Source organism: Panicum virgatum, chromosome 5K, assembly GCF_016808335.1.
Source record: "Panicum virgatum strain AP13 chromosome 5K, P.virgatum_v5, whole genome shotgun sequence".
In the NCBI taxonomy this organism is placed as follows: Eukaryota; Viridiplantae; Streptophyta; class Magnoliopsida; order Poales; family Poaceae; genus Panicum; species Panicum virgatum.
In genome coordinates, this window is record NC_053140.1 from 942,714 (window position 1) to 967,623 (window position 24,910).

General features: G+C 47.0%; 3 protein-coding genes across 12 annotated transcripts; 2 read left to right on the top strand and 1 right to left on the bottom strand.

Annotated features, from left to right (window-relative positions):
- Nucleotides 1–3,410: 3,410 nt before the first annotated feature.
- On the top strand, nucleotides 3,411–9,628 carry LOC120705500 (transcription factor bHLH68-like). Of its 10 annotated transcripts, none has more exons than XM_039989868.1 (9): nucleotides 3,412–3,942; nucleotides 4,171–4,333; nucleotides 4,427–4,468; nucleotides 4,844–4,921; nucleotides 5,301–5,366; nucleotides 5,712–5,777; nucleotides 7,307–7,378; nucleotides 8,698–8,757; nucleotides 8,872–9,555. In XM_039989868.1, exons 1-9 carry the CDS (start codon nucleotides 3,647–3,649, stop codon nucleotides 9,052–9,054), a joined length of 1,026 nt encoding a protein of 341 aa, XP_039845802.1. In that variant the 5' UTR covers nucleotides 3,412–3,646; the 3' UTR covers nucleotides 9,055–9,555. The 10 variants fall into 10 exon arrangements, with proteins under 10 accessions (XP_039845797.1, XP_039845796.1, XP_039845798.1 ...); XM_039989869.1 differs by having other exon boundaries at nucleotides 4,427–4,435; XM_039989863.1 differs by having other exon boundaries at nucleotides 3,411–3,942; nucleotides 4,171–4,435; nucleotides 8,872–9,617.
- Nucleotides 9,629–10,276: 648 nt separating this feature from the next.
- On the bottom strand, nucleotides 10,277–15,727 carry LOC120710400 (pyrophosphate--fructose 6-phosphate 1-phosphotransferase subunit beta-like). Its single transcript, XM_039996093.1, has 16 exons — nucleotides 15,402–15,727; nucleotides 15,155–15,316; nucleotides 14,904–15,025; nucleotides 14,578–14,631; nucleotides 14,357–14,463; nucleotides 13,994–14,099; nucleotides 13,759–13,822; nucleotides 13,265–13,353; nucleotides 12,716–12,847; nucleotides 12,374–12,544; nucleotides 12,164–12,279; nucleotides 11,948–12,059; nucleotides 11,613–11,697; nucleotides 11,285–11,329; nucleotides 11,085–11,153; nucleotides 10,277–10,989 (listed from the first exon to the last, which is right to left on the bottom strand). The coding sequence occupies exons 1-16, from the start codon at nucleotides 15,556–15,558 to the stop codon at nucleotides 10,913–10,915; spliced, it is 1,668 nt and encodes a 555-aa protein (XP_039852027.1). The 5' UTR covers nucleotides 15,559–15,727; the 3' UTR covers nucleotides 10,277–10,912.
- A 2,574-nt stretch (nucleotides 15,728–18,301) lies between these two features.
- On the top strand, nucleotides 18,302–24,794 carry LOC120705501 (putative E3 ubiquitin-protein ligase LIN). The gene is made up of 15 exons (XM_039989871.1): nucleotides 18,302–19,137; nucleotides 19,242–19,508; nucleotides 20,388–20,479; nucleotides 20,574–21,821; nucleotides 21,917–22,061; nucleotides 22,149–22,403; nucleotides 22,494–22,800; nucleotides 22,898–23,022; nucleotides 23,111–23,227; nucleotides 23,319–23,450; nucleotides 23,538–23,660; nucleotides 23,782–23,892; nucleotides 23,987–24,136; nucleotides 24,215–24,463; nucleotides 24,574–24,794. Exons 1-15 carry the CDS (start codon nucleotides 18,352–18,354, stop codon nucleotides 24,589–24,591), a joined length of 4,125 nt encoding a protein of 1,374 aa, XP_039845805.1. The 5' UTR covers nucleotides 18,302–18,351; the 3' UTR covers nucleotides 24,592–24,794.
- Nucleotides 24,795–24,910: the final 116 nt, after the last annotated feature.

Here is a 24,910-nt window from a genome sequence, read left to right on the forward strand (position 1 = left end):
CAAGGCGCCCAAACTCATCTACAACTTCGTTGACTCGGGACCCATGCATTTTTGGATTCGAACCCAACCCAAGTCCAATCCGAGTACATACATCTCCGCACAACCAACCCCCAAGAACTTTGCAATTCCTTAGGCCTTCCACTTGAAGAGAAGAGAGTGTGTCATCATCGTATCATATAGGAGGACTGCATGCACAACAAACGAACAAAATTACTCCTGTGTTAGGAGAATAATTATGTTACAAGGTAGGTATGGGATATCCATGTTATTATTTAATTAAATTATGCACAAACGAAATTATGCCAGATGATAAATGGATGGTCCAGAAGCGGCAGGGCCCATCCGGCTCACCCTAAGATTTGGACCAAGCACTCTTGTCCTAGCAAAAATTGAAAGGCCAACAACGCAAGAATGTGGTATCTGTAATCTGTTTGATGATGATGATGATGAGGCCAGCAAGAACATGGAAACCAGCATTTGTTGTTGGTACAGTAGATGAGGCCGACCAAGGAAAGCCTGGCCTGGTTTGTAGAAAGGCCGGTGAGCCTGGCCCAATTCGGATGAGCCCAGCAGCCGCCTCTTCGGAAGAAGAACTTCAGAGGCCCAGCCCGGTTCATCCTTGGCAAATTGGTGGCCCGATGCTGTGAGTGAGAGTGTATCCAGTCAGTCAGTGCAAAGCCGACACGATGACGTGTCCTGTCCCGACAAAGATTTTCTTTAAAAAAAATTTGGTTGCTTCTCCTTCTGCTAACTCTACTAATAATTCCATCCATCATCATCGTCATCCAGGAGAAGCATCGAATTCGAATGGGCCACACCCACACTACTCTTATTAGCAGTTGAGAATGGCCGGCCGTAGGGCCTGGATGCATAGCAAAAGGCTAATGCAATATAATGGAGAGAATTAATGTTGTTGGCTGCAAGAGAAGAAGGTAGGAGAGGAATCTCTCTCTCTCACTCTGACGTGTGCGATCGACGCTTGCTTTGCTTCATTATCCAGCTTTGACCGAGCTACCATACAGATACAGGACTGATGGCTAGCTGGCGTGTGGATATATACATCCATCTCCATCGATGGAGATGTACGTAGCGTCTACTTCAAGTCTATATATCATGCACCCATTATAGGGAAACTTATTAGCTTTGAGATCGATACTTTTTACAATAACATGGGTGTGTAATTAATTTATACACTTTATATTATTTTTAATGGGAACATATATATCAGGTGCAAATAAACCATTAATCCCTTCGTGCAAACCGTGCAAGCTTCAATCTGAACCACCGAATTAACGTACAAGAGGCATAGAGGGTTGAATAATTTTACAATTAACCGTCCGCCTCAAATCATACTTTTGCAAACTTCCTCTCTCACTCCCCCTGCGCACCCCCTTGGATGTTGATCCAGTGGCACAGATTGAAGTTTGCACGGTTTGCACGAAGGGATTGGTTTGCACCGGATATATTCCCATTTTTAATAATGGTAAAGGTGTGTATATAAATATAGATGCAATTAATTTAGATAATTCATAATAGTATAGAAAGGTAATTTAAATAACTATATATTACGCGAACGGGCCTGCGACCAGTTGGTCTGCAGCGCCTCAGTAGCACCCTCCAGAGGAGGAGGTCCCTGGTTCGATCCCCTGTGGGGACGATTTTTGGTGGATTTCCCATGATTTATTCCTGGGCTTCGGCAACACATGCTGGGAACTGGTGTCCGAGACCATCTCTTTAAGGCAGGCGTGTGGGTGTGAGTATAGGTTGTGTAGGTCTTAGCTTGCGCATAGGTGGTGTGTGTGTGGAGTGTGTGAGTGTGGTGCGTGTGGGTCTATGTGTAAGTTCAGATGCTACAACTTGTACTTGATGTAAGGTCAATCACAAAAAAAGATAACTATATATTACTTATTTTTGTAATTATAAAGATGGAATTTATTCTTTTCCACCGTGTCTAGTGAGAATTAGCATTTTTTTGCGGGTAAAGGAGAGCTCTATTGATTAAAAGAAGTTTTACAATCATTCTTGATCAGATCAGCAACGCACGCAGGCGCTTGACCCAACCATACTGCAGTATGTGTATTCCTTCTAGCAAAAGAGGCTAGCTTGTGAGCAACTAAGTTACACTCTCTCCCTACCTTGGCGACTCGCCATTCGAGAATTAGCGTTGTTAAGGCTCCAGCATGCTAGCCAAAGGAGCTAGATTCTTTTTACATAGTGGGAACCAAAGAAGCTAGCTAGCGATCCGATTGACGACCGATTAGGACACCATCACAAATAATAAAGTGGTGCAGGATATCCATGCTATTATTTGCCCTGCCCTTCATGGAGAAGAGGTACGTCAATATATATCTACCAGCTGGGATGATAGATCGCCACGAGAAACTTAGTAACATATACTACTTTGGCGCCGGGGCTCGAACCCGGATCATCGGCTCGGGGGCTGCTGAAGGAACCACTCGGGTTCACCTGCCCCACACTCAGTGCTAACAAAACAGGATGGGCAGGGAAAGTTAGATGGCTTCAGTATCACTTCTCAGGTTCTGAATTCGATTTCCGGTGAGTCTGAATTTCAGACTGAGGTTAATATATAAAATCCCTCTTGCTGGCCAGAGAAGCCTAGGTTCGGGTGATTTTGTCGACCGGAAGCCAAAGTCATTTTCTGATAATGAATACGACAGGGGTTGTCATACCCCTCCAGTCGAGTTTTTTGAATACTCACTCACTCAAATATATAGTTAAAGTCGGGCTTTTGTACAAGATTGATGTAAAACCGATCGAAAGCAGAGAGCAGGGATGGTGGGAGCAAATCAATCCAGGAATCAGCTTTATTTCATCTAAAGCGCCCGGCTTTATTTCACCTAAAGTACAATCGACCGCTGCACCCAATAAAGAGGCGCCAAATGGTTGATTAATTGTATCTATCTATCGATAGCATATATAGCAGCTCTTCTCTCTCGCCGATCCATCCATCGATTAGCTGTCCACTGTCGTCGATCGATTGCCTTCTGACTTGAAGAGAAAGTAAAATCATTGCTAACTCCACCTGCAACTGCACGTACGTATCTATCAACAAGCAAAAAAAAACACACGTCTACTTAACAAACCATATATGCATAATCCCCGATTGGACGTAGTTGGTTTATTTTATTGTAGTTGAAAGTTTGCATAAGCCCCGATTAACAAATACCACCCTCTGCACAAACCACTCCTTTTAGCCTGAAATCGTGTCACACAACGTACCTTTCCGCCACCACTTTTTATTGACAAAGCAAAAGTAGGACGATGAGGAGAAAAAGGATAAAATAAGCATACTAGAAAAACGAAGACAGAGAATTGCAAGGGAAAGTTCAAAAATAAAGGAGTAGTGTAGAAAAAGGAACCACAGGGGAATACAAAACAAAAGCCAAGATTCCTCTCCAATGCAAGCAGGTCCTATCCCTTTTCCTTCTCTCCTGATGATGCTGTTTTCTGTCTCTAGAGACCCGGCCCCATCTCTAGCTAGAAAGAGAAAGCAGCAGGAGGAGGACAAGCAAAGCTACCGGCCGGCCAGTCCCCTAAAGATTGACCTGAGATTGCATAATAAGAGAATTTGTTGCAAGATATGGCTGCTGGATCCTAGAGGTTCTGTTGTGTGCTCAAGCCAAACATGATGGGTGGAGGGGAATTCAAGAGCTCTTTGCTGCAGCAGATGATGTGGAGTGGTGGTACAGACAGCAAGAATATGATGAGTAGCTTGATGCCTTGTGCCGAGGAGCAAGAAGCCTCCAACAAGATGCCTCCCTTATCTTCTTCTTCCATGCTCCTCCCCCAGCACCTCCTTCAAATCTCTTCTGATCTGGCTCCTGACGAGGTGAACGCCAGTACTGCAACTTCTTTGGCAAGCAGCGATCTGCATGATGGGCGGGAGAGCAACATGCCGGAGTCATGGAGCCAGCTGCTTCTGTAAACACCTATCTCTATCTCCACCCTTAGCTTATTCTCTCGGTTCTACTATCTCTTAGTTTGGTTCTATCATGGCAGAATACTATGGGAGTAATGCAAACTTTGTATAAATTGGTGCTAATTACATATGTATGGTCTAGCTCCGGCCATACGGTTCTGGGCTTTACTCTAGTTTGTTTACTGCTGATAATCACTCGCATGTCGTCTGCACCCACAAATTATTTGCAGTGGGGGATTAGTTGGAGATCACGAGAGATACAGCGCTGCCACAGCTCTACGGTCAAAAGGATTAGAGGGACCTCCTAATATGCCTCAGGCTGCAGCAGCTTACAATCTCTATGGCCATGGTGGTGGTGAGGAGATCCAGACATCGGGGACCAATAAATCTCAGGTGAGCCAGATGCTCTTGGCGTCCTCTCCTAGGTCATGCATCACCACAAGCCTCGGCAGCAACATGCTAGACTTCTCAAACAGCACAGTGCAGGCACCGGAGGTGAAGAATCATCACTCTGATAACTCTTCTGATGTAAGCGATAAAAACTCATAAGAAAAATCATTATTTGCGTCTCGAGTGGACATATTAATTAAGTTCACTTTCTCTTTGGTAGAAAGCCATATACCCTTGGAAAAAAAATTACTTCTGTTTAACTTGGTATACGCGTGTATGGTCTACCTTAATTCTGAAACTCATGTTCCAAAGTATTTAGTTTTCATGATTCTTGGATCTTTGCTTCATGATCAGCTTTCTGCAAAGGGCCGGGTGTAATAAGATCCACTTCGTACAAGGCGTGCATGCTTCATGTTAATTTTTGCATAATAATGTTCCATGTGCAACTGACTCTCCATTATTGATATTGCTGCGTATTCGTTTGGTCTTTATTTTTTTTTAAAAATGTTTCAGGGCAACAGTACTGCAAGTGGTTCAGCTCCAAAGAAGGCTAGGGTTCAAACCTCTTCTTCAGCACAATCTACTCTAAAGGTTTCTTCATCCGTCTGGAGTGTGTATTTGCCCATCATTTGTTCATGCAATCTTGGAATCCGGATCTGATGAGGCTCTTACTGATGGCGACCCTCCTCTAGACATATACACAGCCATGTGTTATGTTGATCAAAATATATATGGCTAATATGCTCCAAAGAAGTCAGCAATAAACATGCATGATGCCTGGTTTCATGTAAAAAGCAGCACGCAGCATGCAACAGTTAATCCCATAGATTCATTCTCTTCAAGGAAGTACAAATTAACAATGACTTACCAAGAACATTATCTATTGAGTTTTATTTTCACCTTTTTTGGTAGAAAAAAAAGCGTGACATACACACAAGTAATGGGATATATAATCCTTTGTTTGTTTCAGGTAAGAAAGGAGAGGCTTGGGGATAGGATAACAGCGCTTCACCAGATAGTGTCCCCATTTGGCAAGGTATGCAGCTTACTAATTAGCCACACCAATACACCATAGTAGTATAGTACAAGCCAGGTAAAGCTGAATGTATGTTCAGAGAGAAAAATGCATGCATGCAACTAAATAGTAGAAGAGCTCTCTGTAGCTACCTCGTCAGTCAGATATGCGCGGCGTGTCCTGTCTGGCAGATGGTTAATTTTAACGGCTCTGCAAATGTAGTTTACCCATGCATATATGCCCATGCTCCCTAGTCGGCCTGTTTGCTTTCTGCTAGCTACAGCTTCTCTTTCACTTTAGGCCGAGTTGTGTGGATCAGTGAAAGTAAAATGAATCCCTGACATGCATACGTGTTCCTTTTTGCAGACTGACACTGCCTCCGTACTACAGGAGACTATTAGCTACATTAGCTTCCTCCTGAGTCAAATTGAGGTCCAATTCATTCCTTTTATTAATCATCATATACATTTATATTTGTCTGCGTATTCAGTTCTCAAAATAATGCCATCAGATCAGATCAGCTTTTAATTTGTAGATGCTCAGTATGACGTGGTAACCTATGCGCCCTAAATTAAGTAGAAGACAATTGAGTAATCTATCTATGTGCTGTTTGTTAGTAAGTTACCATAACTTAATAATATAAACATGTTTTTTCATGCATGCAATTACACAATTTAGTAATTATATGAAGTGCCAAGTAATTTTTTCAATGGGGGATTTATAATATATCAATAAAATGAGATATGTTACAGTGACTGGAAAGTACCCATAGTACTTGGAGGTACCTTTTCCTCCTGATTATTCCTGACTGTTGATCTAGGAAAGTGCATTAGAATGGCAGTATAGTAATTGTAAATATTTTTCCATCCGTAATTAAAATCTCCCTCCCTGAGTCCTATTCTGCCGCCGACCCGATCCCTATCCTCCCCCAAATACATGATGGGTATAATTCATGTTGCTAATAAGCTCCTATATATATAAAAATTACTAATAGCACATCTAAAATTCATATATTTCTCAAAGATACAGCCAAGAGCGGAGGACCCAATATGGCAAGGTGTGGCGCTCGCCATATCTTGATTTGGCCACGAATGGATGCACAATAACTTATAACTACAACCATTTTGTACTCCTATGCTTCTGATCTGAGCTTAGAGGAAAGAAGAAAACGTTGTGTCCTGAATTTCGCCATACCTCAATTCCATTTCGTCCTCCGCCCACTAGATACAGCAGAACATTCTAGAACCAGTTTGATCTTGGCCACAAGAGCATAATCTGGTGTTAGCACAGCCCGGCTTCTTGCAACATCTTATACAACAGTTATATGTACTAGTCAATTGAATCGCATAACGGATAGATCAATATAATCCTCTAGTTACAGCAAATAGTCAGTGGCCAGTGGCGCAGTATTCCCGGTCGCTGCTACAGCCGGCGGCGCAGCGCAGCGATGAGAGGGCTGGTGTCCGGCTTATTAGTACTTTTTTAGGTACTATATATACCTTTTATTTTTCCACCATTGGATCTCTCTTGAGAGATGGTTCTTATTTTTCTCAACCATTGTAAAATATGAGCAGAATGAGGACTGTTGGTAATTAATGTAGTACCGTGATACCAGTCCAACGCATGGGGAAGGAAAATTTACGTGTACATGCTGAGAGTGGCTAGGCCTAAGAGTGGCCTGAGTGAGATGCGAGCAGGTGAAAAGGAAAAAAAAAAGAGCGAGGACGTGTGGGACCGGGTGTAAGAGCACGCCGTTAAAGTGCATGTATGCATGGCTGCTTGCAGTACATGGCGTGCTGTCGTCTTCTGCCGTGTGTTTTCATTCAGGCACTATGCGACGACGATCTCTCTCTCTCTCTCTCTCTCTCTCTCTCTCTTCTTCCTCCATTTCATCATCTCTTCTATCTGTGTGTCTCATGCTCATGACAAGGTAATAAAAATATATATGGTATTAATTGCAGGTTCTCAGCTTGCCCTACTTGGGAGGCCATGGCAACGGGAACTCCATGCAACAACACCACACCGTAGCTAGTGTGAGTCCCCCTCTGCTTTCTCTCTCTCTCTCTCTCTCTCTCTCTCTCTCTCTCTCTCTCTCTCTCTCTCTCTCTCTCTCTCTCTCCCCCTATCACACATACACAGAGACACAGCATACTGTATAGGTACGTCGTACGTGTGCAGGAACTAGCTAGGCACGACGTGCAAAGGTGTCCTGAAAATTAAATCAAATTTTTGACAGACGCATTTTGATCGACTACTTTAGCTTCCTGCAGATGATAGGGCCGGGTTAGCAAAGGTAGCTTTAGCAAAGCCAGGCACTGTTGAGATCACGAGATGAGTAGCGGGGGGAATTTTGAAGCTTTTTAGAGCGTCCTCTCTGTAAGAGCTGTACCATGCATGCATTAGTTTGTTTGGCCTCTGAAAGGAATCTGGGCTTTATTATGAAATGGAACCCCCATCGATCGATTCACTTCGTATATATTAGATTAGATTAGATTACCAACTAGAAACAATCGGGTACTACCCTAAAATGCTACATTTTAGCAGGTGTGTGAGAGCTGCATATATATTGCAACACTGTGCAGCAAGAAGTTTCGCCATTTCATTTCCTGAAAAAAGAAGATCGAATTGACACTGCACTTTTTATGAGAAAGAATCATGGAAAGTTTATTTATATATACTGCTAGCAGATCACATACATACATACATAACTCTTTCTATATATGTAATTATTCTAAAGGGTCACCTGCAAAAGAGAATGGATGGAAAGGGACGACCCACTTCACTGAAATTGATGCATGTACTACTGATCGCTACGAGCAGGGTCAGAAAGAGTAACTTTAGTAATTGTAGATCCCGAAGAGCAAAGATAAGTGCATGCATGTATGATGATACAGTATGATGCATAATTAACCTTTGTAGCTATATATTGCTGACTGTTGTTGCAAATTAAAGTGACAATTAATGATGGAGCTCATGCGGGGATCGGACGACAACAATGCAATGCAATGCAATGCAATGCAATGCAAGAATATGGCCGGCCGGCCGGGGCCTAGCTAGCACCCCCAGCTGAGATTATTAGCCGCTAGCTGCATGCGCGTGCACATCATCAGAGCTAGCGCCGCATGTGATTCAGTGATAGGTGCACGCCGGCCGGCCTGTACGTACGTGCAATGCAAGCTGACAGATGGATGCAGATGTGCGGGCACTTGGCCATGCATCCACATCGTCATGAATTTGGCAACACCTTATTTTTCTGAGAGTGGTCGATCAAGTTTTCTCACAACAATACCCGCAAAAAAAAAGTTTTCTCACAGTATCTGCTGACGTGTACGGTTAATATATATACATGCAGTTGCTGAACCGTAGCACTAGCAATGGTATGGCAGAAGCTGAAGCCTCGACCGAGCAGCAGGTAACGTAATTTAATTTCTTCCTCTAGCTAGTCACAATCACAAATCAAATACGTACTCGTGGTGCTCCTGAACCATAGCACTAGCAATGGTGTGGTGCATATATATATATGCAGGAGGAGATAAATAATAATGGCGGCGGTGACGACGAGGAGGGCTCCACCAAGGATTTGAGAGGCAGAGGGCTGTGCCTGGTGCCGGTGTCGTGCACGTCGCACCTCGCCGGCGACGACTCCGACTTCTGGGCGGTGGCCGCGGCGCCACCACCTCCGCCGCCGCTCGGCATCGTCTGGCGGTAGAGATGCATGCAGCATCGATCATCATATATATCCATGCATCTAGATCTCCTGGTGATTTATACTATTGAGGCCTGGTGATTTTGGCAGTCCGGCCGGTTGCTACTTGCTAGCTTCATCTCTAGCTACCTACCTACCATGATGAGTTGCTATTATATTCACCATGGAATATATACGACAATGGAGCTAGCTAGCGAGCACCTACCGGCTGGCTGTATGTGTGTCAGTGTGTGTGTGTGTGTGTGTGTGTGTGTGTGTGTGTGTGTGTGTGTGTGTGTGTGTGTGTGTGTAGATATATGTATACATATGGTATATATACATTGATGACGATGGCGCTAGCATATATCATCAGGAGCCGTCATTCTGTCGCAGCAGCAAGTACTTGTAGGATGATTGCTCTTGATGCTATCGTGCGCATTCATTTATTATATACCTTTCATTTTTGAGCGAGAGAGATTTTATATACATATATTATGATGTGTATATGTGTGGGCTGCTACACCACTGTCCCTGCGCTGTGTACCCTTTTGGTTTTGGATATATAATATAATATGTACAAGAATTAAGTTTTATGCTATTTATTCTCTCTGCAGCATCGCCTTTTTAATCTTGGTCTTTCTAGTAGTATATCGGTTATTAAAAATGTAAGACAAATTATTTTTTCATTAGCTTGCATTATTCGTCTTTTCTACAAAGTAGAGACAGTACATCTACAGCTACTCAAGTACTTACTTTTAATGATAGACGTAGGGGTTCTTATTTTTGCTTTATGTAACTGATTTATTAAACAAATATTGGTGCTCAAAATTTTGGATTAAAAAAGTTGACGGTGTATATTAATTTTAAGAAGGAACCGAGTGAGCAGCGCAGGGTGTTGCATATATGCCGACTTCCCGGGTGAAGATATAGAACAACGGACCATGAGCCGTAGGTGGGCCGACATGAGTTGCGGGGTGAACAAGAAAGCCCAATTAAAATACCACGAGCAGGCCGCCGATAGACCTCAGAAAGGACCAATGGCCCATGCCACGTCATCGATCGGCCTGAATTGATTCCACCCCCGGCGCGCCACGTTGCTCGCCATCCAACGCCGTGGATCAAAGTTCGGCCCACACCATCTTATTTTTCCGTTCACAGCAAGTCAAAGAAAAACAAAAATCGTCAGTCCGACTAAATTTGTCCGGAGAAAAAATTCTTTGACTTGAGAAGAGGAAACCGCAAAATACAAATTATCACTGCTCTAATCATGATTTTGCACCAGGAATCAAGATTGTGGGGATGTCGGAGACACAAACGGGAGACACGCAAAGGGAACAGACAAGCTAACCCTAAAAAAAAAAAAGACAAGCTCCAGCCCGTTCGCCTTGGCATTTATGGCTAGCTGGAGCTGCTACTGTTGCAGCCAGCCAAGCAGCTCGGCTTAGCCCCAGCCGAACCAGCCAACCGTTCCAGCCCGTTCGGCTTGCTGGCTGCTTGGCTGGCACACGCATGCAGCCTGAGGGCATGCGAATTGTAATTAAGTGACACATATACACGTACAGATCCGCTGGTAAAGTCATGGATTCAGGAAAATACTACTGGGAGTGGGAGACCAATACTCCAATCAATCTGCAACATCCATCATTGCTACAATCTTATGCCAGCCAAATTAAAACATTCTGGATACAAATTACTAAATTAGCATCGCCATGAGTAGCTGATGGACTAACTAGGACCTAACCACTATACGAAGAAAAGCAAGCGCCATCACAAGTTCAGAACCTCTTATTAACTGTTCCTCAATCTCCCACAATATGGATGGAGACTTTGTAAACTAGCTGGCCCTGGAACAAGTCTGCTATACCAGAATCGTGTCTCCAACTCAGGCGTGGACGCCAAGATCCAATAGCAGTGTGTGATTGACAGCGTCGGCTCCAGAGCCAATAAACTGGATGGGTCCTGTGTTAAGAGAGAGGTGGTCATATTAGCAGCAGGTTGTTTGCTCATCCATTGACGAGTGTATTTGTCATCTGGCAAAACTTGCTGCTTCATACCAGGGCTGATGTAGCGGTTCTTCAGGCCCCATTCGTCTCGCACGGACGCAAATTTCTTAAATGGAGCACCTGAATTTCATGGTACAGGAATTTATATAGAAATTGATATGAGTTAATTCTCTTTTCGATTAATGCAATAGGTTGGGGCTCGCACGTCCCGACATTCTCAAAAGAATAATATAAAGTAAGTTACTGCATACCGTCAAGTTCCACCATTGCTTTCTTGATCACTGGCTTGAATTTGCCTATGTATTTGTTTTTTGTAGAAAATGTGCGATTGAACAGGGCAAAGTCAGAGATAGAAGAATAAATGCTTCAAACAATGAATCAACTAACGAAATAGTGCATTGTAACCAAAGATACAAAGTAAAATATGCTAAAGGAAGCAATGATATCAAATCATGCATTACCTACCAAATATTCTTCAATTTAAGATAAATAATCAGAAATATTTTTTCGACTTTTTCAAAGAAACTTGAGATAACATAAATAAAAGGTAAAGAGGGCATAATGGCTGCCGAAAATTACCGTGTCTCCTCTCAACATCCATCAGTGATGTCAATGCAGTCCCACCGACAGTCCATTCGGCCACAGGGGCAGCAAGGTTACCAACCTGAGTTGACAAAACAAAGGTACATATATACCATTACAAATTATAAAAAAATTGGTGAAGCAGATAGTCACATCATATACTTTGCATATATACGGCAGTTGTCAGACTATTATAGAAAACGAGATGAGGCCAAACATGTGAGAGGATTTGAACCTTTCACTATGTATGACCACAGACATGTAAAAATTTTAGCACAATATAAGAACCAGAAATTAATCAAACAAGATCTAATGAAGTTAAATTAACATACCGAAGATATAAGGCCTGTCTTTCCAGACTGGAGAAGAGCCCCTGCACCATAACCTAAAGCATAGCAATAGCTGGCATCAAAATTAGTTGGAAGGCCACACCTTCCTTCGTATCTGAAAAATGACGTTGAGAAGATCATTAGATGATGTTTCACTTCATATCTTGTACATGAAACCAGAGTCAGTTATTTTAAAAAGATACAGGACTGTAGACTCACCCAAAGAAGTGGGATTGGCCAATAAAAGTGCCCTTGTACTTTCCTTCAGCTTTTCTTTTCTCTAATTCTGTTTCAACCATTGCTATCAGCATTTTTTCTGTTTCAATTTTGGCAACCTAAAAAAATATGGGATGTCACGAACAGATTTCAAGATAAAAGGAGCACCGTCAGTTTGCAAGGTATTCTGTGGTAAAATAAAAAATGTCTTACTTGAACATTTCCATGTGGATCTCTTTCCAGCAAAAGCTGCTCCTGGATGGATGGGGGTAAAAATTCAAATAGTTTTTTGGATTCTGATTCAAGTTTATTTTTCCAGACACCTGCTTCATCAACAGTATCATGTGCGAGAATTTCATTTAACTCCGCGATAAGTTTCTGAACCTACAAAACGAAGGGAAAATACAATTAATAGGGTATAGAATGATGAATTGGGCGCAATGCAGAAAAGCAGGTGCAGTCAAGTCTCAGGGATCAAGGATATCTCTATAGCCTAACTGAACACAGAGGTGACCTTTTGCAGAGATTTAGTGACTATTGAGGGTAGTTTATAACCTCTGGGATAAAATCAATCAGGCCCTCTGGTATAAGGATGACTCCGTAGTTGTAACCAAGTTCGGCACGCTTACAGACAATATCAGTCATGTAGTCTGTAACATTTTTTAGGGTCTGCTTCTTTTCCGCAACCTGGATGAAGGGGGAAATAGTATTTTTGTGCATCAAACAGCAGCAACATATCGAAAATAGAAAAACAGTCCATTGCAATCATTTCTATAAATAAATGAACCTGATTACATTATTTAATCATCTGTTTCAATTCATAGACAAGTGCCTTTAAGATATAAGATAGAAACATAGATAGAGAAGTTTGGGGTAGAAGAAAAAATATGAAAGTAATGTATGAGGGAGGGTAACTGAAGTTCTGTTGGGAACCAAACAGATTCCAGTTGCGGAATGGTACAGAAATAACATGTTAACTTTAGGTACATCATCCATGTGATTCTCACTGTACATAGTCATAACTAAGCTATAAATAGGCATTGGATAACCTAGAAATAGGAAACAAATGCATCGCAAATAAATCTCCAAAAGAAGAGTATTGACCTCTTCACCAATAAGAGCGATGTTTGGGTGTGTTTGTAAGGCACACTCTAAAGTAATGTGAGAAGCAGCACGTCCCATAAGTCTTACAACTGCAATAAGGTATCAAGTAATTGTTAATGAGATTAATCACAATTGGTTAGCAGACGGACATTTAGTAATGCAGTTATGCAAGTTAATTATCCTTGGAAAGAAAGACGGTTCTGATTTTATTTCTGCTGCAGTCTATGAATGGAAAGTAATGGCTCAAAAGTGGCTCAGTGACACTTTAGAAGAAAAAAAATCCTTGGCTAGATCCTAATAAACCTCAAGGTCATAAACATATGATCCATGTATCATGGATGAGTAATCTGTAGCAGATAATTAATGAGGTAGATAATACAAGCAAATCTTGTCTAAATTGTTTATGTTTATGCTAGTAGTTCCTTTTAGGAAATAAAATCAGTCCAATATGTGCAAAAATTATGTAACAAAACCATACAAGTGTATAAGCTTACAGTGGTAGTATTTCCCTGATGATCGTGCGTCAGTCATCACATTTCCAATCATTTCAGAGTAAATCTGTAAAACATAATATACCATTCACATGACATCTCTGGTAGCACTCCATGTTTTTTATCCATGTCAAAAGAGAAGTAGAAAGGTTGCTTATGACATTCTGTAACTTCGAAAGACTTATAGAATTTGATACTGAGTACAAAAACTTGTGTATACAAAAAAAAAACATGGTACCTTGCAAGCAGTGTCAAATCCAAAACTTGTTGGGACCTCCTTGCATTTTAGATCTCCATCAATAGTCTTGGGACACCCAATAACACGAGTCTTTAGGTTCTTTGACCTACACAGAGATGCTTTTGACTAAACAAGGATCTCATTTTTTTACTAACTTTACTTGCCAAGAAGCAGACATACATAATTTTCATAAACAATACCGTCAGCACATAATAATTCAGTGTGGTGGTATAAGAAAAAAATGGACACACAAAATATTTTAATTTGAAGCCTAAGTACAAAGCTTGTTTGACAGCAATAAAGTGATAAACAAAGAACATTGTGAATGAGGAAGCAAAATGATTTGCAATCTTAGAAACCAACCTGAAGTATTCAGCTATAAGGCATGCATTGGTATTTGAATCATCACCTCCAATAACAACAAGTCCATCCAACTCAAGTTTGTTGGCTGTATCTTCAGCTTGCTTAAACTAGACAATCCCAAGATGTGATATTTAGGCCACAATTGAGAAATAGTTCAGTATACAAAAAAAAGGTAGTTAATAATCATATGCAAGACGAAACATGGAAATGAAGGAACATACCTGCTCTGGTGTTTCAATCTTATCCCTCCCACTGCAGATCATATCAAATCCACCCTGTTGGAAATAGAAGAAAACTACTCTCTTAGCTCGTTTTTTTCTTTCAATTCCAATGTACTTAAGTAGAGTTAGCGATCAATAATGGTATGCCGCTTAACATCTTCAAGGCATTATATTGCTTCGCATCAATAATATAGCCAAATTAAAAGTGGAAGCCTTTTGACGTATACATGCTATACAGTTGAACATGACCTACATACTTTTTCAACAGATAAGCGTGTAACAGCATTATATTGATGTGAGAAGATCATCAAGAAAGTTTGGATAACCTGGTTTCTGTAGGGGTAGACAAAATCGGTGTTGAGCTCGACGTACTTGCACTTCATCACCCCTGCTGGGCCTCCCTTGAATCCATACATTGTGCTGCCCTTGGCACGATGCTGCAAGAAATCTAATATAAACGACAGACGCATTATATTAGCGAGAAGATATCATATATAATAACGCAGTGCAGACTTGATGTTAATAAGCCACTTGATCTAGCTCTGTCAATGCAAAGGTAGGATCGAAAAGCCCTCACCGAAGATGCCGCAGATGACATTGTGTCCACCGGGTGCCTGTCCGCCGGAGAGAACGACCCCGATCTTGAGCGGCTTCCCCTCCACTGCGGCCGCCTCCTTGGCCGGCACCAGCGCCGCCGACGGCTGCCCGAACAGGTTGGGGAACAGCTTGGCGATCTCATCTGCATGCGGGGATCAGATCAAAACCGAAGGTAATAATAAGGCAAAAAGGAGCGAGATCAGGTCGCCGATGGTTATATGAATTACCTGGGTTTCCGGTAGCCGAGCTGGGCGGCCCGTCGACGAGGGAGAATTGGGAGGTGAGGACGGAGGGGAGCTGGAGCGCGTGATGGAGGCGGCTCGTCTGCACCTCGCTGTATACGGACGCCAGCCTCCCCGGCGATGGGCCGTTCGCCGCCGCCATTGCCTTTTGCTTTGGATTGGATTGGAGAACACGATGGTGCTCGATCGGGTCGATGCGGGAGAAGGAGGGGAGTCCGTGGCGGGGGCTGGGTCTATGCACCACTAGAGATCTGGACTTGCATTGCAAGCGGGGGGCGGGTTGCGGGTGTCCGCCACGCGTCCGCGCAAGCCGCAGGTCCCGTCGCGGGGGGCCGCATGCGTCTGCCTGCCGCACGTACAATTAGCTTGGATAAACAGCATTCCCTTCCCCCAAATCAAATCTCTTCTTCTTCTTTCAAATCTATAAAACATATACAGCATTAATTCTGCCACGTTAATCCACGTCACCCACAGCATTCCCTTCCCCCAAATCAAATCTCTTCTTCTTCTTCTTTCAAATCTATAAAACATATACAGCATTAATTCTGCCACGTTAATCCACGTCACCCTTTTTGTTTCGGCTGTTCGATCTTAGGTACACAACTACATCTTGGCCATTCATTCTGCCACAAGGCATGCTACACATGTGCGGTATTTTGCCACTCAAGCCAGAGTTAATAATAGAGGAGTTTCCAATCTTAAAATATGGAAGTTACAGCCACTGCATGATGAAGGGAGTTTCTATTCCTATTTGCATGCGGAAGGAGAGCTTATATTCTTTGCATGTGGGTGTTAGACCGTCCACAGTGGAAGGAGTAAATGGAGGAGCAAATGCACTGTTTGACACGGTAGATGCACTGTTTGGCACTGTAGATAGAGAGGGCGTGGGAAACGAGGAGTGAGCAAATTTGCTATTGCTCCCTCCGCTGTGGTCGGCCTTATGACTGTGTGCATGAGTATAGGGCTGCATGCACGATGGATGGAGTTTTCAGTGGCATGATGACGGGAGTTACGGAAGTTTCTTCCGTCTCTTGGTCTTTCATCAATAAATTATGTAAAACTGAAAGACTCTTTTGTTTTCCCGCAATCAGTTATAAAACCCTGCCCAAGTCAGGGATCCCGCTGCCACCGCTCGGATCAGCTCATCACCGTTGCTCGGATATGCGCCGCCATCGCTCAGACTCGGTACCACCTCTCCAGTCTCCACCATCCGCGCTCCACGACCGCGGCCATTCGCTGCCCCGATCCCGCCATCCAAGCAAAACTGCATCATTCGCCCCTCCTCTCCCATTCCCGTATCACAGTCGAGCACTACACAAACCAAGCAACAAGTCCGTTCCAATCAAGAGCCAAGGCCGAATCACCAACACAGAGCTCCAGGAGGTAAGCCTAGCCGCCTCACCAGTCACCAGCAGTTATCCACAGGAAGGATATCGGAGCGTAGCAAGGAGAGCCGCAGCAGCACGAGTTAGCGCTGGAATACTAGGGCAGATGATCGAGGAGGGAGGAGGGCGTGCTGCGTGCCCACTCCGCCCGCCAGTTTGGGATGAAGCCCCCGGCAACGTGCGGCGCGACTCCACTAGCGGTGGCCAGAAGGTTACGGCGGAGCCCATATTAACTTTTTTTTTGAGTTTTCATTTTTTTTGTTTTTGAAAAAAATAAACGTGTGTGGTAAGGTAAATAGATAATCATAGTGTGGCTTCGAGAATATATCCAAAAAAGGAGTTCAAATCTAAAAAATGAAAAAAAAGTAAAGGAAAAGGAAGAGAAAATAAAAAGGGAAAAGAAAAGGAGAAAGAAAAAGTAGAAAAAAGCATAAAAAAGAAAAAAGAAAAAAAGGAAAGGCAATTTAGACATTTCACCCTTCAATCCACCAGAGAAGCCATAGATCATTTTTCTATGTGTTAGATTTGGTTTTCACAAAATATTATTGATTAAGAATTCATTAGAATCTACTCTTTTAATCCCGCAGCAACACACGGGGTTATCACCTAGTTGTACAGAAGATCAAAGCCACCTCAGACCTCACCAAATTAAACTAATCAGGCTTCGAACTAATATAGACTTTAGAGGCAAACGTTGACGAGGATACGTCACAAATTTTGTTTCATATATTTTACTTTTGGTGAAAAGTAGAGGATCCCATCTAGCTAGTTTACCATTCCCTTGACCTTTAGCTTTTTTTTTCCCAAAACACAGTACAAATGCTCACACACTCACTCCTATGAATACACGCACGCAACTCTACTCCTATGAGCATGCCTGAGAGACTGAGCCGGCACATTCTCGAGATTGACGAAGTCACCACCAACGCCTCGCTATCAAACCTTACCAGTTGAGTTAGGCTCAGTTCGTTTGTCTTTAGCTTTTATTTGGTAGTAAGCCTATTGTCAATATCTTTTGGTTTTATCGTTGGTGAAGGCCTTGCTGAGTGGTGACGACGATGACCCAAATCTACCATCGCCCCCATCAAAGATTTTTTCCCCCTATCTTTCTGTATAAAATAATTAAAAAAACAAGCGCAATTGAATCCCTGATCCTCATGATCATGGACGACACAGACAGGATTTGACTTGCTCCTAACGGCCGGGCCATGCCCATGGGCCGAGCTGCTCCTCCGTCTCTCTCCACGCGTCACGCCGCCGCGTTGCCGGCCGGCCGTTGCCGGCCGGGAACCCGGTCAGTCTCCTCTCCGGCCCTAGTTTAAGCTTCAAACCCCGCACGCAGAGGACGAAATGCCCCTCCTAGTCCTACCCCCAGCGGCCATCAGCAGTATCGCCGTGTCCATTTCGGTCATTTCGTGCTCTTGCGTACGTCACACCGCTTGCCAAGTCCAACCTTAGCAATAGCATGCACCAAGCAAGATGCTCAAAACAAACCCGCCGTCCCCGTCGCCGTGCGCCCGCAGTCGCAGCCAGCCCGCAGTGATCGCGCCATGGCCGGCCCGGCCCCTACGTACTCTGCAATCATCGCGCACACCGCCGCGTTCCTCGCCGAGCTCGTGGCGGACCCTCTGCTCCGGCGCCACCTCCTGTCGGCCGCGGCGGCCTCGGACGGCGGCGCCGGGCAGCAGCACCCGGCGGCCACGCTCCAGGCGCTGTCCCTCGTGTCGGACGCGCTCGACACCGCCGCCGCGTCCCCGTCGTCCCTCCGCGCCGCGGAGCGCCTGCTGCAGTCGCTCCCGGCCGCCACGCCGCTCTCCTGCCTCCTCCTCGCGCTGGCGTGCGCCGCACGCCGCCGCGGCGGGGCGCCGGCCGCGGCCGCCGCCGTGCTCGACCTCTTCGCGCTGGACCCCGCGCTGGCGCGCCACGAGCTCGCGCCCGCGGCCTTCGAGGCGCTCTTCGCGCCGCGGCTCCTCCCCGTCATGCGCCACTTCGCCGCGCGCCGCGCCTCCGCCGCAGCCGCGGCCGCCGCCGGCAGGTCCGACGAGGACACAGCGCTGCCGGCGATGCGGGTCCTGTCGATGATGAGCGGCGCCCAGGCGCAGGAGATGAGGGTGCTGGAGCGGGAGTACGAGATGGTGCTCGACGCCAACTGCAGAGCTTACGCGCTCTACCTCAGGAGGATCCTCGAGGCTGGCGAGGCGTCGACGCTGTCGTCACCACCACATCCTCCTGAGCTCGTGTTCGGCGTCGGAGCCGACGAAGACGACCGCGGCGGCGACGAGGACGCCCCGGACAAGGACGAGTCTGCCAGCTCGCAGAACAGCTTCCGGTACAATGTATGTAATAACACGACGGCGACACGCTCCGTTCTTCTGATCTTGTCAAGGGTGCGACGAGTAAACCAAGTGGATCTTCTCATTGCCGGTGAGTTCATTTGCAGCCGATGTGGGCGGAGACGGAGGAGGAGCTGGGCGATCTTTACCCGCGGCGGCAGGGCAGCGTGAAGCAGGGCCGGAGGGACCTCATGAGGCCGCCGAGCCTGTACCCGCAGCGCGTGCCGCCTCACCTCATCGTGCAGCAGCACTCGCCGCCGACGAACAGAGGAATCCCGGTGGCAAGGCTCAGAGCGGAGCACTCGCCGTCGCCGGCGGCGCCCTCAGACGACAGCATGGAGGAATCTTCCTCCGATCTCGGCGCCGGCAAAGAGGTGCGGGCTCTGTCACTCACTTGGCGTGGAAAAAGACGCGACGTGACAGATTAGCTAATGCTCCTAGCTATTTGGTCCATGCATGCTTAGGAATTAGGATTAGCATCTCAGTTCATGATTAGAAAGGCAGGCCAGTTTTTTTTAACCAAACTCAGAAGAATATTGCAAATCAACAACAACAACAAACAACAACATATATTCAGCGACAGGTTCCACAACATCTTGGTCTAAAAAACGGTTTGTGCTACCTAAATATATATATTTTAGTGATGGAAAACCGTATAACAGCCATTATTTTTACCAAATTGTGTCGGCAATCATTAAATGCAGTAACTACGAGTAGAGAAATACTCCATCCGGTCACAAATAGTACGTCTATGCTTTGACCTAGATCTGGTCAAACATTTGAACCTTGATTTTGTCATCAAAAGCTATAGAAATGATTAGTTTTAAAAAAATATAGCTATATGTGTAGCTAGGTTTGTCTTAAAAACAGCATCATAGTTTCAACAATTTATTTATGAGGTAGTATATATCACAACGTTAGGTATATAGTTCTGTAAATGTGTAGTATAAGCAAGTCTGAAGATGACAATAACACCAGCTAATTCAGTCAGTTCCAACGTTAGGTCTGGAAGCTGAAATAAATTTCTGGACAATCTTGGAGAAGAGCAGGCATATGCATGTGTGGCTGAATTAGTCAATCGGAACATGCATGCGTTCAGAATGAAATTAAGATAATGGGCCTCGACATGTCCATTTGTTTTTTATCAAACCAATGCTGATCAAACCAATGCCGAACGAGCCTGACAGCATGCTTCTAATCCAGAGACGTGCGTTTTGAGTTACCGATGCCGTTGCCTTGTCTCTTTATCTTAGGAAAAGCGCGCGGCGGCGTCGCCACCGTCGTCGTCCAAGCCACGCCCGCACGCCGACGACGCCCTGCTGCTGCTGTCTCCGGACCCCGCGAGGTACCTACCTACCATAACCTAGCCTCTCGCAGCATTGCATTGTACCTCGGTCTTCCTCCCTCCCTGACAACCCGGCCGATCGATTTCGATACAGCTCACCCTCCCCGGTGCCGGCGCCGGCGCCGGAGACGGAGGAGACGCCGCAGCCGGTGGCGACGCCCAAGGACTTCGTGTGCCCCATCACGAGCCAGGTGTTCGACGACCCGGTGACGCTCGAGACCGGGCAGACCTACGAGCGGCGCGCCATCCAGGAGTGGCTGGACCGCGGCAACGCCACCTGCCCCATCACCCGCCAGCGCCTCCACGGCGCGCACCTGCCCAAGACCAACTACGTGCTCAAGCGCCTCATCGCCGCCTGGCGCGACCAGCACCACCCTTCTTCTTCCCCGGCCGCCACGCCCACGCCCGCCAGGACCACCATGGACGCCGACAGCCCCGCGCCGCCCTTCAAGACTAGCAGCAGCTCGCCGTCCCCGGACACCAGCGCCAGCGCGCCCTCGCCCACCAGCGTCATCGCGCAGGCCACCCTCGAGACCGCCGTCGGCGAGCTCCGCGCCGCCGTCTCCTGCCTCTGCACCTCCGAGGACCTGCCCGAGTCCGAGAAGGCGGTTCTCAAGATCGAGCGCCTCTGGCGGGAGGCCGGCGCCGAGCAGCCCGTCCTCGCCGCGCTCGCCAGGCCCGCCGTCATCAACGGCTTCGTCGAGATCCTCTTCAACTCCGTCAGCGCCCAGGTGCTGCAGGTCGCCGTCTTCCTCCTCGCCGAGCTCGCCTCCCGGGACGACGCCGTCGTGCAGACGCTCACCAGGGTCGACTCCGACGTCGACTGCCTGGTGGCCCTCTTCAAGAAGGGCCTGGTGGAGGCCGTGGTGCTCATCTGCCTCCTCTCGCCCACGCCGGAGCAGCTCGTCGAGATGGACATGGCGGAGGCGCTCGTGTCCACCATCCGCCGCGGCGACGAGGACCCGCTCAGGATGTGCATCAAGCCCAAGGCCGCGTCGGTGATCCTCCTCAGCCAGGTCCTCTCCGAGGAGGGCGGCGGCGGCACGGACAGGGACAGGGACAGGGACAGCTCCACGGCGCCGGTGCCGAGGTCCGCGCTCCTGTCGGAGAGGTTCATCCGGAGCGTGGCCGCGAGCCTGGGAGCCGAGCAGGTGCTGGACGAGAGGCTGGCCGCCATGCGCATCCTGCTCCGCTGCATCTGGGAGGACGGCCACTGCCGGAGCAGCATCGCCGAGAGGTCGGCCTCCTCCCTGGGCGCCGTCCTCGACGCCTTCCACGCCGTCGGCGACGCCGACAAGTTGGACATCGTGCGCTTCCTCTACGAGCTGCTCAAGCTCAAAAGGTCCGTACTACTCTGTGCTCTCCACTACTACTACACTGTAGAATTAATTAATTAATTAATTAAGCGCTCATCATATGCTCACCTCACTTCATCAGGCGATCGGCGGCGGAGCGTGTTCTCCGGGCGATCAAGGACGGCGGCTCCTTCAGCATGATGCACACGCTTCTCGTGTACCTGCAGTCGGCGCCGCCGGAGCACAGTCCTGTGGTTGCAGGGCTACTTCTTCAGCTCGACCTGCTGGTCAGCATCAAACGTCTTGGACTAGCTAGTTCTCAACTCTCAACACCCCCAGAAGTTCTGATGCATGATTTCGCACAACACGTGCAGGTGGAGCCGAGGAAGCTCAGCATGTACAGGGAGGAAGCGGTGGACTGCCTCATCCAGTGCCTCAAGAACTCCGACTTCCCTCGGAGCCAGCTCCTCGCCGCAGAGACCATCATGTGCCTCCCGGGGAGGTTCTCCTCGTCGGGGAGGCCGCTCGCCCGGTCGACGCTGCTCAAGCTGGCCAGGGTCAAAGAGAGGCACCGGCCGTCGCAGGATCTGAGCGCCGCCGTTCGCGCCGACGCCGGCGAAGACGAAATGGTAGCTAGGCGGCGACCTCGATTGAATTTTCAAGCACTCGGATCGGATAGGACCTTGTATTCACCATATATGTCTGCGCTGCGCGCGCAGGAAGAAGAGAAGGCCGCCTCTGAATGGGAGCGGAAGACGGCGTACGCGCTGGTGAGCCACGAGTTCGGGCTGGTGTTCGAGGCCCTGTCCGAGTGCCTCAAGAGCAAGAACGCCGAGCTGTTCGCGACGAGCCTCGTGGGCGCCACATGGCTCGTGTACATGCTCTCCCTCCTCCCCGACACCGGCGTGCTCGGGGCGGCCAGGGTCTGCCTGCTGCGGCAGTTCGTGGTCGTCCTCCGGTCCGCCAAGCACGGCAGCGACCGGGTCCTCGCCATGGTGGCGCTGAGGAGCTTCATGAACGACCGGGGTTGGTTTGGTTTATGACCATAGACCATGCATTTTTTTTTCTTCTTCTCTCTCTTTCTTGAGCACGCAATTATAAAGAATGGTGAACAAATTTTCAGAGGGGATGCACGACATCACCTCGTACATCAAGGATGTGCTCAAGACCCTGAGGGAGCTCAAGAAATCGTCCGGTCTCGCATTCGAGATGCTCAAGCTGCTGTCAGACGGCCAGGAATCCAGCGTTGTAATGCTCAGCTTGCTATAAAAATTTACCAAGTGCATCCCTGTGTGCAACCTTCAGATTTACTGAAAGAACATTCTTTCCATTGCAGGACATGTGGAACCATAAGGAGATCAACTTTGTGGACTGCAGCTCAAATGGTGAAGTAACATCAATTGTTTACCTGAAGAACCACATCTTCTCTGGCCACTCTGATGGAACATTGAAGGTTGGTTGCTCTTTCAAAATTCCCAATTCGTAGCTTATCAAAATTAAACCTTTTTTTTTGCAGTTTCTGAATTCGTCTAACTGTTCCACAGGTCTGGGAGGGAAGTGAAAACATCCTTCGCCTTGTGCACGAGACCCAAGAACACACGAAAGCAATCACCAGTTTGTCAGTCCTGCACTCGGAGGAGAAGCTCTACAGTGGATCATTGGACAGGACAATTAGAGTATGTTTCTTGCAGGAGTCTTCAGGAGGTAGCATCACATACGAATAGGATAGGATGGACTAAATTCCATGGCCCTGTCTGGTGCAGGTGTGGCAGTTCCGAGATGGCGTCCTCCGGTGCGTGGAGATCCATGACACGAGAGACCCGGTGCAGAACCTTGCCGTCGCCAACGCCATGGCCTACTTCGTGCCGCAAGGCGCAGGCGTTAAGGTGATGGAGAACAAGATCCTTCAGTAGTAGTAGCTGCTAGCTGCCTCTCTAGTCTAGAACATGGAAACATATTCAGGGCTTCAGAATGCTGAACGTTCAGCGCTTTGCTGTGTCCTTGCAGGTGCTCAGCTGGAACGGCAGCTTCAAGCTCCTGAATCCCAGCAAGTACGTGAGGTCCATGGCGCTGGTGCACGGCAAGCTTTTCTGCGGCTGCAACGACAGCAGCATTCAGGTATCTGCTGCTGAAATCTTCAGAAACAACATTCTATGCACTACAGGCATGGATGGCACTGACTGAATCTGAATAATGTGATCTACGACGACAGGAAATCGACCTGGCGAGTGGCACGCTGTGCGTAATCCAGTCCGGCAACAAGAGGATTCTGGGCAAGGCGAATCCTATATACTCCCTGCAAGTTCATGACGGATTGCTGTACACCGGAAGCACTCCATCTATGGACGGCGCGTCAGTCAAGGTAATACTACTACTGAAACGAACTGAACAATTGCAGGAACCCAATCTTCAGGTTTCTGACGGCTGCTGCGGGCTGCAGGTGTGGAACTGCGCCAACTACAACCTCGTCGGCTCGATGCCGTCGTCCATGGAGGCGCGGTCGCTGGTGGTCAGCGCAGACCTCATCTACCTTGGCTCCAGGAACGGCGCCGTGGAGATCTGGTCCAGGGAGAAGCTCACCAGGATCGGCACGCTGCAGGCGGGCGGCCCCAGCTGCCGCGTCCAGTGCATGGCCGTCGACGGCGATGGTGACGTGCTTGTCGTCGGGACATCGGACGGCAGGATTCAGGTCAAATACTGCTGCTTTGGTTTGCGCTGACAGGATTGCCAAGATCTGAACTTCCTATGTATGGCATTGGCATCTCAGTACTCACATTGGGATTTCACTTCTTATTGCAGGCGTGGGGATTGACTTGAGCAGATGCAGAGGAGGCATAAAATCGTCAGGGATTGGTGAATAAAATGTGGAAATACGAGTGGCGTAATGCTGATTGCTCTGTTTCTATGTTTTTCCTGGCACGATCTGCAGAGTGTAAGGCTAAACAGTTCCCTTAGGCTGTAAACACAAAATTTTTTTGCGTGGGAATCTTGCCAATTTGAAGTAATAAATGAAGTCTATTTATAAAACTTTTTGTATGGTTGGGTTGTAAACTGCGAGGCGAATCATGGATTGAGTAGGCTCATTAGATTCGTCTTGCGATTTACAGCCCAACTATGCAAAAAGTTTTATAAATAG

Excerpts from the sequence above, each read along its gene's own strand:
- LOC120705501 (XM_039989871.1), top strand. The coding sequence starts at position 18,352 with ATGGCCGGCCCGGCCCCTACGTACTCTGCAATCATCGCGCACACCGCC. Across the intron at positions 19,509-20,387 it reads ATCTCGGCGCCGGCAAAGAG|GAAAAGCGCGCGGCGGCGTC; the intron begins GTGCGGGCTCTG and ends TCTTTATCTTAG. Across the intron at positions 20,480-20,573 it reads CTGTCTCCGGACCCCGCGAG|CTCACCCTCCCCGGTGCCGG; the intron begins GTACCTACCTAC and ends ATTTCGATACAG.
- LOC120705500 (XM_039989860.1), top strand. The coding sequence starts at position 3,647 with ATGATGGGTGGAGGGGAATTCAAGAGCTCTTTGCTGCAGCAGATGATG. Across the intron at positions 4,469-4,843 it reads ACTCTGATAACTCTTCTGAT|GGCAACAGTACTGCAAGTGG; the intron begins GTAAGCGATAAA and ends AAAATGTTTCAG. Across the intron at positions 5,778-7,306 it reads TCCTCCTGAGTCAAATTGAG|GTTCTCAGCTTGCCCTACTT; the intron begins GTCCAATTCATT and ends TATTAATTGCAG.
- LOC120710400 (XM_039996093.1), bottom strand. The coding sequence starts at position 15,558 with ATGGCGGCGGCGAACGGCCCATCGCCGGGGAGGCTGGCGTCCGTATAC. Across the intron at positions 12,848-13,264 it reads TCGCTCTTATTGGTGAAGAG|GTTGCGGAAAAGAAGCAGAC; the intron begins GTCAATACTCTT and ends CCCTTCATCCAG. Across the intron at positions 11,330-11,612 it reads GGATGTTGAGAGGAGACACG|GCAAATTCAAGCCAGTGATC; the intron begins GTAATTTTCGGC and ends ACAAATACATAG.